The sequence below is a fragment of the Glycine max genome, chromosome 11 (genome assembly GCF_000004515.6).
Source record: "Glycine max cultivar Williams 82 chromosome 11, Glycine_max_v4.0, whole genome shotgun sequence".
In the NCBI taxonomy this organism is placed as follows: domain Eukaryota; kingdom Viridiplantae; phylum Streptophyta; class Magnoliopsida; order Fabales; family Fabaceae; genus Glycine; species Glycine max.
In genome coordinates, this window is record NC_038247.2 from 39177802 (window position 1) to 39189479 (window position 11678).

At 34.7% G+C, this 11678-nt stretch overlaps 3 protein-coding genes across 4 annotated transcripts; 2 read left to right on the forward strand and 1 right to left on the reverse strand.

Annotated features, from left to right (window-relative positions):
• Positions 1–1361: 1361 nt before the first annotated feature.
• LOC100795488 (F-box only protein 6) lies at positions 1362–6055 on the forward strand. The gene is made up of 2 exons (XM_006591384.4): positions 1362–1714; positions 4544–6055. Exons 1-2 carry the CDS (start codon positions 1611–1613, stop codon positions 5790–5792), a joined length of 1353 nt encoding a protein of 450 aa, XP_006591447.1. The 5' UTR covers positions 1362–1610; the 3' UTR covers positions 5793–6055.
• Positions 6056–7788: 1733 nt separating this feature from the next.
• Positions 7789–9010, forward strand: LOC100500395 (nuclear transport factor 2B). Of its 2 annotated transcripts, none has more exons than XM_003538494.5 (2): positions 7789–8311; positions 8723–9010. In XM_003538494.5, exons 1-2 carry the CDS (start codon positions 8015–8017, stop codon positions 8795–8797), a joined length of 372 nt encoding a protein of 123 aa, XP_003538542.1. In that variant the 5' UTR covers positions 7789–8014; the 3' UTR covers positions 8798–9010. The 2 variants fall into 2 exon arrangements, with proteins under 2 accessions (XP_003538542.1, XP_040862902.1); XM_041006968.1 differs by having other exon boundaries at positions 7889–8311; positions 8750–9010.
• Positions 9011–9992: 982 nt separating this feature from the next.
• LOC100788444 (uncharacterized) lies at positions 9993–11308 on the reverse strand. Its single transcript, XM_006591383.4, has 2 exons — positions 10718–11308; positions 9993–10538 (listed from the first exon to the last, which is right to left on the reverse strand). Exons 1-2 carry the CDS (start codon positions 10832–10834, stop codon positions 10197–10199), a joined length of 459 nt encoding a protein of 152 aa, XP_006591446.1. The 5' UTR covers positions 10835–11308; the 3' UTR covers positions 9993–10196.
• Between the last annotated feature and the right edge of the window lie 370 nt (positions 11309–11678).

An 11678-nucleotide genomic window follows, 5' to 3' on the forward strand; every position in this document is an offset into this window, starting at 1 on the left:
TAACTAGAAAAGTAGCATGCCAAAAAGAAAAATTCTGAACTTGTATTCAATTTTTTCCCATTTCATTTTCACAACTTTCCTGGTCACATTGGAAAAAATTAATATATTTTTTGTGACCATGACATGTTGATTAGGGTTAGGCATGATTCAATTTGGATTGGATTTAAGCAAGAACTAAAATTGAATTGGGTGAAGAAGCATAAGTTAAGTTAAGTGGGGTTCTATTAAAAAGAATCAAGTTGGGTTATTTTTTTCTTTTTCTTTGATTTCAACCCAAATGACTCCACTTGATTTTGTTTGATCAAATCAAGTCAAATCTTGGATTACTTGATAGAAAGTGAAAAAAACTAAAAATTTGGGGGAGAAACAAAAGAAGAGAAATATCATTCAATCTTAGACATCATTCATGTGTTAATTGTAAAGAAAATAAACAATACAGAAAATTCACTTTGGCTCTTCATGTCTTAGTAATTTATCATATTGAAAATATAGAATTATCTTAACATATTAACTAATTAAGTTGGATAGGGTTTCGAGTCTGCATAATCAAACCAGTAACTCGATTTAGATTGATTAGGTTGCTTATTGCATGACCCAACTTGATTCATGAATTTAACCAAATCAAGTTAATATGAATTGGGTCAAGTTAATTTTTTTTGAGTTGGTCCAATTTGTGTTCATTGCTAGTTTTTATGGTCTTAAAAAATCTTTATGTGACATATAAAAATTAACAACACTCAATGTGATGTGAAGATACATTATGTAATAATTTTTCATCACATAACAACCAATTTGAGTCACCACTTATATCAAACATATATTATTAACACGAGACACCAGACCCGATAAGAATTTCTCATTTATTTGTTAATATTTGTTGTGGCACAAAACCAATTAAGGCCTAATTATCCCAACTTAAGAAGGAGACACTAAGAAGGTCTGGTGAAACTTTCACCAACCTCAATGATAGTCTTCAACCGCAATAGAAATTACAAATTCAAAGAATTTATCAACCCTAAGAAGAAAAAGATTGATCTCATGTCTAAGAAGTTAATTATCAAGAAGAAGACTATATAAGCATATATCATTATGCACTTCATGACACGTAATTCCAAAATCACCAATTAACATTCAGACTCTAATTAACTTGATTGTCTGAATCTTTTCAGGTAATATTCTCCATTTTTTTCAATTACTATTCTATGCATCAAAACATCACCTCCATCCAACATACTCGAAGGCTAGTTTTTAAATTAAAGGTGTGTAATAATTTTTTTTCTTCCATAACTTAACTCTATTTTATAGTTCAATAATGGTTTAAAAGTAAGAATGAAAAAGAAGTGTTTGGAAGAGAGGGGGAAAGGATTTAACAGGGATGGGTTAAGAAAAGAGAAGAGAGAAAGAAAAAAAAAAAGAAGGGAAAATGGCATCCCATATTGAATGAGGATTCTATTGTTATAAAAAAGAAAAGAAAAGAAGCGCACGGGTGTAGAAGCATAATAAGCATGTTAGTTGCGTGGGTGGCAACGTGGAAAAACAAGAGTGGGTAAGAATAGGGAATTAGGGAGAGAAGGATAAGAGAGAGAAAACAGGAGGAGCAGGAATCAGGCATGGAAGGGCTGGCCATGCTGAAGCAGCTCATTGCTCAGCTTCAACACCTCTTTGACACTTACCACTCTCAATCTTCTCTCATCTTTCAACAACAACACCCCAGGTCCCCTCTCTCTCTCTTAGATCTATTCGCCTTCTAGCCCCCCCCTCTTTTTTTGGCCCAGCAGGGTCTTTTTCCTTCTTTTTTTGTTTTGATTTATATATATTATTCTTCTTGTTAATCTTTGAAGTGAATTAACCGGTTAGGTAGGTAAGTTAGGTCCTTTCTGCTCTCCAATGTGTTAGTGTCGGAATTAACTACTTTCACTCTAATTTTTCATTTTGATTCTCATTCCAACACAAACGTAACCCTACCCTAAATTCCAACAGTTCCTACGCTCTCTAATCTTTCTCCCTGTCTGCAGTTTCTACGTAATCCTCACACATTTCATGTTCCTTGCTCTTGCTTTCTTTTTCTTCTTCTATAAACTCTTTTGTTGTTATAAAGAAAAGTATGTAAAGTGCGATTTTCAGATTAAATTTTACATTCTTGCATTGTTCCTTGTTTTCTATTGGTTGAAAACTTCCTTTGTTTTTGGGGTAGTGTTTGGGTTTGGAGCAGTTTTTTCACATGACAAAAGACAAAGGGGAAGAGCTGCACTGGATGCCAATTAGTTTTTATTTTTATTTTTATATATTATTTATTTTTCTCTCTTGCGCACGCACGCACGCATATATGTATGCAAGTAATTATTTAGAGAGATCTAGGAGACATGCTAGGAGGATAATACAAGCATACAATACAATCTTCTCCCATTAAACCCTTTCTTTGACTAATAACAAAGAGAAAAGAATATATACTTGCATAAGTTAAAATGAGTTTTTCGATAAGCTAAATGACAGAGATTCTAGAAATTAGCTTATGCGTAGGTTAGTTTTAGCTTAAGTGAAAAGCTTATTTCATTTTTCGTTCCTATTTTCATATGCTCTAAGTTCTTATGAAAAAGTTTATCCAAACAAGGCCTTAATGAACTGCATATCATACTTGGCAATATTAGCAGTAAGCAATCCATGCAAAGATCACAGCCAGATTACTTGATTGTTGGGTTTAACTATTGGATATTTTAATATTTGAACATCTATTGTTTCTAGTGTGTTTCCTGCTAGTCATTATGGGATAAGCAGCATTTTTCTGGATTTTGTGCATTGTTTCTGTGTCATAGTATCACACGAAGGAGGGTTTTGTAGTGCCAATTCACACCTCACTCACATTCCTTATTGGTCAAGTAGATATATCTGAGTGGAACTTTTAGCAAACTTTTTTGAAAAATTCAAGTCCGTTGGTGTTAAGAAAGTAGGAAAAGGAATAAGAGAAAAAGCTAGACTGTTGCTTGGATTTCCATTTGAAACTTTTTTTTTTTTTTTTAATTATGTTTCTTTGGAACACTAATAATTTGAATTTTTCTGATGGAAATATAGCTGATGGACCATTTTTTTTTTCCAATTTGTTGGTATGACAAACTAAAGTTAAATAGATAAGCTTTAGTTAGTAACTCCTGACCTGAGAATGCATATCATCAGAAAAATGGATGTGGTAATGAAGTGGCGACAACTGTGAGGGTTATTACTTGTATGTTATAACCTTACCATCAGGTTTAATCGACTTTTTTTCAGAGCATAATTAGAGCCTTAGAGGCACCATAATTAGTAGAAATTGATTTACTTGAGAAGCACTGTTTGTTTACTTGCCTAAAAGGAACATGCCAACATATGGGATTCTTGAGAAGCACTGTTTGTTTACTTGCCTAAAACCCTAGATGCTAGAGAATATAGATATCTGCTACAATAACACTAAATATAGTGATGTGAAATTGCAATTCTTTTACAATTATGGTTTTGAAAATGTCTGCTTTGGCACCTAGGGCTCTTTTGAGAATTTGGTTTTTAACTGAGTCCAATGGCTTTGTGCGATCCATGTAGCCGACTTTACCTAATTGGATAAAACTATTGTTGTTGTTGTTGTTGTTGTTATTTAAGGCTTTCTTTGGATAAACTTCCCAATAAGCACTTTTAGGAAAATAAATAAAAAGCAAAATGAATCAAACTTCTTCAATAAGTTAAAATCAATTGATGTTCTTATCAATAAAACTTTTGCTTATAAAATAAAACAATTTATGTACCTCAGCTTTTGGAGAAGGTAGATGAGAGAAAATTTATAGAAGTTGAAGTGCATAAGTTGATTTTAACCTATGAGAAAAGTTTAATTCATTTTACCTTGTTATTTTCTTCTCCTATAACTATTTATGGAGAAATTTATTCAAACATGACCTAAGTGGAGTCGTCTAGTGTATCCGACTGTCATGTCGTAAATTAATTATTGTTTTATACACATTCAGGTATGTACTGTAGGGCAGTTTTGCTTGTTCAAATTTATGAAACACTTGCTTGAATTGATGCTTCTTTTGAATCCTCTTGATCCTTTAAATATATTGTTTCATCTCACCTACTATTTACTTGTATCTTTTAAACTTACATGCAATTTCCCTTGGTATATATAGTCTTGATCCTGTAGTCAAAGATCAAGTTTCATTTTTGCTACTGCATATATAACTTTTTTTTAGTGAGATTGGTACTCTGACAAATCAAGAAATTTCAAATTTGTGTACTACCCCTGCAGTCCCAGGCTATTTGTATGTGCAATATCCCTCCCCCATACCTTCGCATAGCGAAGAGCCTCTGGGCAATGGGGTACGAAGTTTTTATAATTTTAGTGGGCTCAGTCTGAATTTGGTCTATAATATCAATTTGTATTTTAGTTGAATGGTTATGTGATTTGCTTTTCAATTACACTTTTTTATCTGTGAATACTGCTGATCTTTGTAGGAATGTTGGTTCAACTTCCACTTAATGTCAGGGAGGATATGATTTATGAAATTGTTTATACTTTTCACAGATGGACGACCTCCCTTGACATTGAAGATAACTCTGTAGATGACTTCTGTGGCCTTGTAATGACAGCTGGAAAGTCTGGCAGTTTCAGGATGTCGGAGCCTGGAAAGCCTCCACCTACTAAGAAGTCTCGAAGAGATAGAAGCAGGGGCAAATCATCTGGAAGATCTTGTACAACTGAAGTTATGGAACAAGAAATTTGGAAAGATTTTCCTGAAGATTTATTTGAGGCTGTGATTGCACGTCTTCCCATTTCCACATTTTTCCGCTTCCGTTCTGTCTGCCGGCAGTGGAATTCCATGCTGAATTCTCAAAGTTTTTCTCAGCATTGTACTCAAGTCACACAAGAAAATCCATGGTTTTACACCATTACCCATGAAAATGTGAATTCGGGAGCCATGTACGACCCTTCTTTGAAAAAATGGCATCATCCAACTATATCAACACCGCCCACAAAATTGATTGTTTTACCTGTGGCTTCTTCTGGCGGCTTAGTTTGCTTTCTTGACATTGGTCATCGAAACTTCTTTGTTTGTAACCCACTGACTCAATCCTTCAAGGAGTTGCCAGCTCGATCAGTCAAGGTCTGGTCTCGTGTTGCTGTAGGGATGATGGCAAATGGAAACTTTGCTGGTTCAGGCTACAAGATCGTATGGGTAGGTTGTGATGGAGAATATGAAGTATACGACTCAGTCAGAAATTCTTGGAGTCGTCCAGGAAACATGCCTGTGGGCATGAAGCTGCCATTGTCGCTCAACTTTAGGTCTCAAGCTGTCTCTATTGGCAGCACACTTTATTTCATGCGTTCAGACCCAGACGGGATTGTTTCCTATGATATGGCAACTGGGGTTTGGAAACAATATATAATCCCAGCGCCACTGCATCTGACTGATCACACTCTGGCTGAGTGTGATGGCCAGGTCATGCTTGTGGGTTTGCTCACGAAGAATGCAGCCACTTGTGTATGCATATGGGAGTTGCAGAAAATGACTCTCTTGTGGAAGGAGGTTGACAGAATGCCAAACATATGGTGCTTGGACTTTTATGGGAAGCACGTTAGAATGACTTGCCTGGGGAACAAAGGCTTGCTCATGTTGTCCTTGAGATCAAAACAAATGAACCGATTGGTTACTTACAACATAGCAAAGAAAGAATGGCTGAAGGTTCCTGGGTGTGTCGTGCCACGTGGGAGAAAACGACAGTGGATAGCATGTGGTACTGCATTTCATCCATGCCTGACTGCGGTGGTGTGATTTCTCATCTATCTCTAACAGCAATGGCCTAGCAACGGCCTGCCATTTCCCCCCTCCAGTCTTGTAGTTCTTTTGCAATTTGCAGGCCTTTGGTGTTGCTGTAGGTAATCCTAATGTTCATTGCTGGTGTAACAAAGTAGATGAAAAATAATATGGGTTTGTAGTGATTCACGTTTTTTCATGCTCTCAGACATGTAAACATTACTTTGGTTTTGTTATGAATGCCTCATCCTGGGAACACCTTGGTAAAAGGTGATATAAAACTGCCGTTCTTTTCTGTATTCAGAGTGTGAGTGGTTTTTTTCTTATATTTGTTTGTGCTATGGGGAGAAGCTGATAGAGGATCCTTGATGAGGTATTCTAGATGGAAGTAAATATAGTTTTCATATTTATTGTTTCCATTACCAACAATTTGATTGCTAAATTAACAACACTGCTAGGCTGTGAAATCAGTGAAAACAAATTTACAACTGTTCTGGGTGTCAGGCATCAAAACTAGGCCCTAGTATGATGGTAGTTATATGCTACAAGCTTCGTTGCCTCCGTTATACTAATATATTATACTCGTATAACAAGAATTTGCGCGATGTGGAAATTCGTTCTTATACGGGGGCTAATGTCTAAACATATTTGGAGCCCTTTGACATTGGTTACTAAATGTTCTGGTGTCATTCGGCCACTCGATGTTGAACCTTGCATTGCTGACGAATTTGTGACCTCTAAAAGCCTTTCTTGTTGTAGCAAAACTTAGTATATTTTGGTTTACGTAGTGACTTCTTTTCAATGTTCAGCCATAGACACATTCCAAGAAAAGTGTTGGAGGCTCTTTCGGAGAGTAAACAATTATTTGTCATAGATAATTTGGGTGTGATTTGGTCATTTATTATTCTACCGGACAATCTGCTAGGCATCAAACACTCAAATAGGACAAGTCACGTAACTAGTAACTAGGTCTTTAGGTTAACAAGACGTTAAAAAAAGATTAGGCTAAGCCTTAATATCTTAAATACTTTTTTTTTCTTATAAATATGTTACTTTTTTTTTGTCAATAGTTTCTATAATTTTTTGTTTATTATTTGTCTTTGTAAATTATATTATTTTTGCTTTTATTCATTATATTTTCTTAGTTCCTTAATAATGTGACACTTGCGGCATGATATTTATTGGTGACATCATACTTGCTAATGTAATAATTTGTTAACATCCACAACCATTAGTCATATTAGTAGTTTTTAGTGACAAGGACGGAAATGACAAAAACAAAAAAAATTATAAGAGTTAAACTTACATTTATCCCTTTAGTTTACCTCTCTTAGTCACATTAGTTTTTAGTGACAAGGGATGGAAATAACAAAAACAAATAAATTATAAGAGCTAAATTTACATTTACCCCTTTAGTTGACCTCTCTGCTCTTCCTTCCTTCACCCCTTCCCTTTAGTTTATACTTAGGCTACTAAACAAATCCAAATTGCAGGTGTTTTATTATTAGTCTCTGTGTCATTAATAAGTCAACATTCTTTAATCTTTCAAATTTATAATGACCTCTATTGTTGAGTATTTGTAGGCATTTTTGTGTGTGTCATTTTTGGGTCCTTTCATGGTTAGGATAGGATAATTATCTTATCTTATTATTTGTTGCGTTAATAAGGCATTATTTTGCTGCTTATCTTATTTTTATTGCTTTATGATATATTTATGTAAATAAAATATATATTTATGTGTAGTATATATAATAAATATAATAGATAGTAATATATTAATTTATACAATATATATAATATTTGTTAATCAACACATTATCTTATTTATATATTTGAAATAACTTTGACACAAATTTTTTAATTTATATTATTAATTTAAAAAATAAATAATTATTATTCAAATATATTTTTTTTCTTCAAAAAAATATTTGACTAATAATTATAATTTAAAAAAATCATATAATGTATTAGTATTACTACATTTTAATTATAGGATGCGCACCAAATATTAAATATGATTAAAATTTATGATATTAGATTCACATGTTTTATCCCATCCAAACCACTAAACAAGTACTTTATGTATATGTTGAATTTGATTGGATGGAAATTGAAAATTGGAGTGAATTGTATAACAAATTTTAATTAGATTAGATTAGGTGGGTGGGTTTAAAAAGCCCTATTGGAGAGAGGAGAGGGTGGTGGTGTGCGTGAGAGTGAAGCGAGAAGCGAGAAGCGACATGGATCCAGACGCGTTGGCAAAGGCATTCGTGGAGCACTACTACTCCACCTTCGACACCAACCGCAACAATCTCGCCAATCTCTACCAGGAAGGTTCCATGCTCTCTTTCGAGGGTCAGAAGATCCAGGGCTCCCACAACATCGTCGCCAAACTCACCTCCCTTCCCTTCCAACAGTGCCAGCACTCCATCACCACCGTCGATTCTCAGCCCTCAGGCGTCAACGCCGCCATGCTCGTCTTCGTCAGCGGCAACCTCCAGCTCGCCGGCGAACAACACGCCCTCAAGTTCAGCCAAGTATGTATGTTTTAATAATTGTTTTACCAATGGTTTTCCTCTTGGAGTCTTGGCTACAGTACATATAACTCGATGTTCCTTAACACTTATTTTGGTTGTATGATGTTTTTTTTAACTCATCCTGTCTTGCACTGTTCCTTTTTAATTCCTCTTAAATCTAAATCTTAATTCCGTAGTATCTATGTAGACACGTGTCTTTGGATTATGTAAATGATCTTCTTTTATATGATTGCAATTGCCAATTATTATTGCTCAGATAGGAACATCGATGTAACTTGATGGTCAGTTGATCATCAATGTCTCTTATCTTGGCTGCTTTAGTTTGTTTGCTAATCTACTATTAATTACCTCATTTATGTCGTTATTAATTATTATTGTATTATTCATGATGACTAAACTTGTTGATCTCAGATGTTCCATTTGATACCAACACCACAGGGAAGCTATTATGTGTTGAATGACATATTCCGGTTGAACTATGCGTGAAAGATAGACCTCTGAGTATGTTGACATTTGCCTACAGCTGTTTTGCTTCAGACATTTGCATTTGAGAATTAACGAGTTCATTTTGGTTCGTGTTGAACGCATAATTGTGCCTCTTCTGTTTTAGAATTTCCTGTTGCGATTGGTCAAAACGCTTTCATGGATAAATTGTTAAAGATTGATGCAAATTGGAGGGTGAAAACTTTTATTTTTTTATATATTAGCTTCCAACATCCCGTGCTAATTTTACCTCTTAAAGTTTGTTTATGCATATCTTGTATTCGATTTTATGGCTAAATTTAAATGTTGATTTTCTCTCACTGATGGTCGTGAGCTAGCCATTGCTTGATTATCCTTCTAAGATGGAGAAGGAGCGAATTTCTTTTTCCTTCGGTACAGAAATATTTGTGCTTAGTCATAAACTATAATCGCCATATATGTGGTAATTTTCAAATAACAGTGGTTAAGTGGTTTTGGAAGCAATCAATTGACTATAGACAATTACTTGATCCTTCCCCCGGACATCGAATGCCTATAGATGACGGAAATGAATAGCAGTCATTTCCAAGTCTCTAGCAAATCTACCTTCTTCCATTCCCCCCGTGAATAAAAGAAAAGAAGCAGTTACTTCCCTTAAAAGAGAATGCATTGCCAGGTGCTGAAGAGCTAATGTTGCATGTATCAGTGATGTGAAATCAAATTTGCATTGCTCAGTGGTTAATGCTGAATATTCTTGCCTTCCCAGCTTTCTCCTAGTTCAAACTCGTAAAAGAGAAGCGCAGGCCAGGGAGGGAGGATTCAATGAATTGGGATAATGGGATGCAACACCTGAGCACAACACTAGAATTACTTATGGATTAGAATAATGGAATGTCAGCTAGGTACTGTCCTCTTCACAGTAGTTTGGTGAAAACTACGGTGAAGATACATAGCGGATTGGACATTTTCCAAATTGTCACCCCAAGCGCTCTTTTCCCTTTCAACTTTTGGTCAGGGTTCATATAAAATCACAGAATAATAAGGCTATGTAAATTAAAAAATAAAAATAAAGATACAAACACTATTTGACTTTGAGGGAATTTGGATTTTTCTTACTACGTGTAGAATTGTATTAAGATTCTAAACCAAGTGATGTTGACATGAAGGTCTTGGTCCTAATCAGTTCTCGTCTAAATCTACTGGAAAAAAATATGGCAGATTGGATACAATGATAATGCATGATTCATGAATGTGCTACAATAAGACAACACCTGTCAACACTTGCAAAAGGTACAAGGAAGTGGGAAAGTGCAAATCCATTTCCTTCGGCATATCACTTTCAACCAATTGACAATAATAGAGCAAACATCACAAGAAAATGGCAAGTTTCACTAGTTTTTATTATGAGACATATTTGAAATGATCATGGAAGGAAGGGATGGAGATTCAGATGGGTGTTCTTTGTCATCAGGTTCTTGGATCTAAAAGAGTGGCTTAGTCCATCTTTGACTTTCAAAATAAGAGAAACCTCTGATAGTTGCCAAGCCACATTGAGGACAATCATCACCGAAAGAAGACAATGAGTCACAAAGTTCTGCCTCTTCACCTTCTTCAGCTCTTTGATTATCTCATCATTCTTACTTCCCTTACCTTCCCTTCCATTCTCCTTTTCACTTTCTGTTTCCTGAGTTAAAGAAGCCACAGGCTCAGAAGAACTAGAAGCCTCGAATTGCTCAAGTATCTCTTCTCCTTTCAACATTTTCAACTGCCATTAAATTTAGCACTTAGAGTGTAACCAATCTCAACCATTCAAAACACATACCATTAATATTAAAATAAAATATATAATAAACAAACATCATATGTAAGGATAAAATTTGGAACTAGTTTTTGCACGACTATATCAATATGCATGAATTGCAAATATACAATGATGATACGTACCTGAGAGACAGAGAAAAGGTGGGAAAGAGCATTTTGGTATTGAGCATCATTGTTATGGAGGGAACCTTGGACCTGAATTGCGTGGTCGATGAGCTCAAGTCTTCGATCTTGTTCCATGCTTGTATATATTGTTTAGACTTAAAAATAAAAAATAGAAGGGTCTTTCTCTGTTCTTCTCACCCACCGGCCACCGACAAGAGGTGTATTATTGAATGAAAAACACAAGAGACGTGGCGTTTTAGTTTTGTTTGTTGGGTCTTCTCCTCATCATCTATAATAGCGTCATCCAAGTTTGGAAGGTGGCGTCAGTGCTGCTTACCTTTTCATGGGAAACACACAATACAATGACTTAGCCTCACCACATAATAAGTGGGAGGGTGGGGTCCTTGTGTTGACTCTTGATATACGTGGTTCTTGACTTACCATTCATGAAAATGTGATAAGCTAGGTGGCGGCATGTTCCCAAGTCATCAATTAACATGAATCTGTATATACACATTATATAGTACTTGCGTAAATATTGTTCATCAACCATAGTTTTTTTAACAAGTTGTTGTAACTAATTTATATAAATAAAGATGTTATTCCTTTTGATTTAATATTCTATCATTGATATGATTTGTTAATGCATAATTATGTAAATTAGAGTGTAAACTTTTTAAAGCAATTTTCTTAAATTGCATATCTAAAGGTTGGTCGCAAAAGCTACATTAAATTTAAAGTTTATAATATAATTCAAAATCCTTAGTTAAGAAGGTAGGACTTTACATATATAATGCATAAAAAATAATTCTCCTTAACTTAGCCGTGTTGCGTTTCCATAATTTTATTAGATAAACAATTTATTAACTTTTGTATAACAAATTTTTAAAAATGATCTAAATTTTACAATATTTTTTGATTAAATTGTAATTTTGGTCTCATTAGTTTCTTAAATTTATGATTTTGATCCTCCTGAGTT

Coding starts and splice junctions, on each gene's coding strand:
- LOC100795488 (XM_006591384.4), top strand. CDS start 1,611: ATGGAAGGGCTGGCCATGCTGAAGCAGCTCATTGCTCAGCTTCAACAC. Junction 1,715..4,543: donor TTTCAACAACAACACCCCAG/GTCCCCTCTCTC, acceptor TACTTTTCACAG/ATGGACGACCTCCCTTGACA.
- LOC100500395 (XM_003538494.5), top strand. CDS start 8,015: ATGGATCCAGACGCGTTGGCAAAGGCATTCGTGGAGCACTACTACTCC. Junction 8,312..8,722: donor ACGCCCTCAAGTTCAGCCAA/GTATGTATGTTT, acceptor TGTTGATCTCAG/ATGTTCCATTTGATACCAAC.
- LOC100788444 (XM_006591383.4), bottom strand. CDS start 10,834: ATGGAACAAGATCGAAGACTTGAGCTCATCGACCACGCAATTCAGGTC. Junction 10,539..10,717: donor ACCTTTTCTCTGTCTCTCAG/GTACGTATCATC, acceptor ATTTAATGGCAG/TTGAAAATGTTGAAAGGAGA.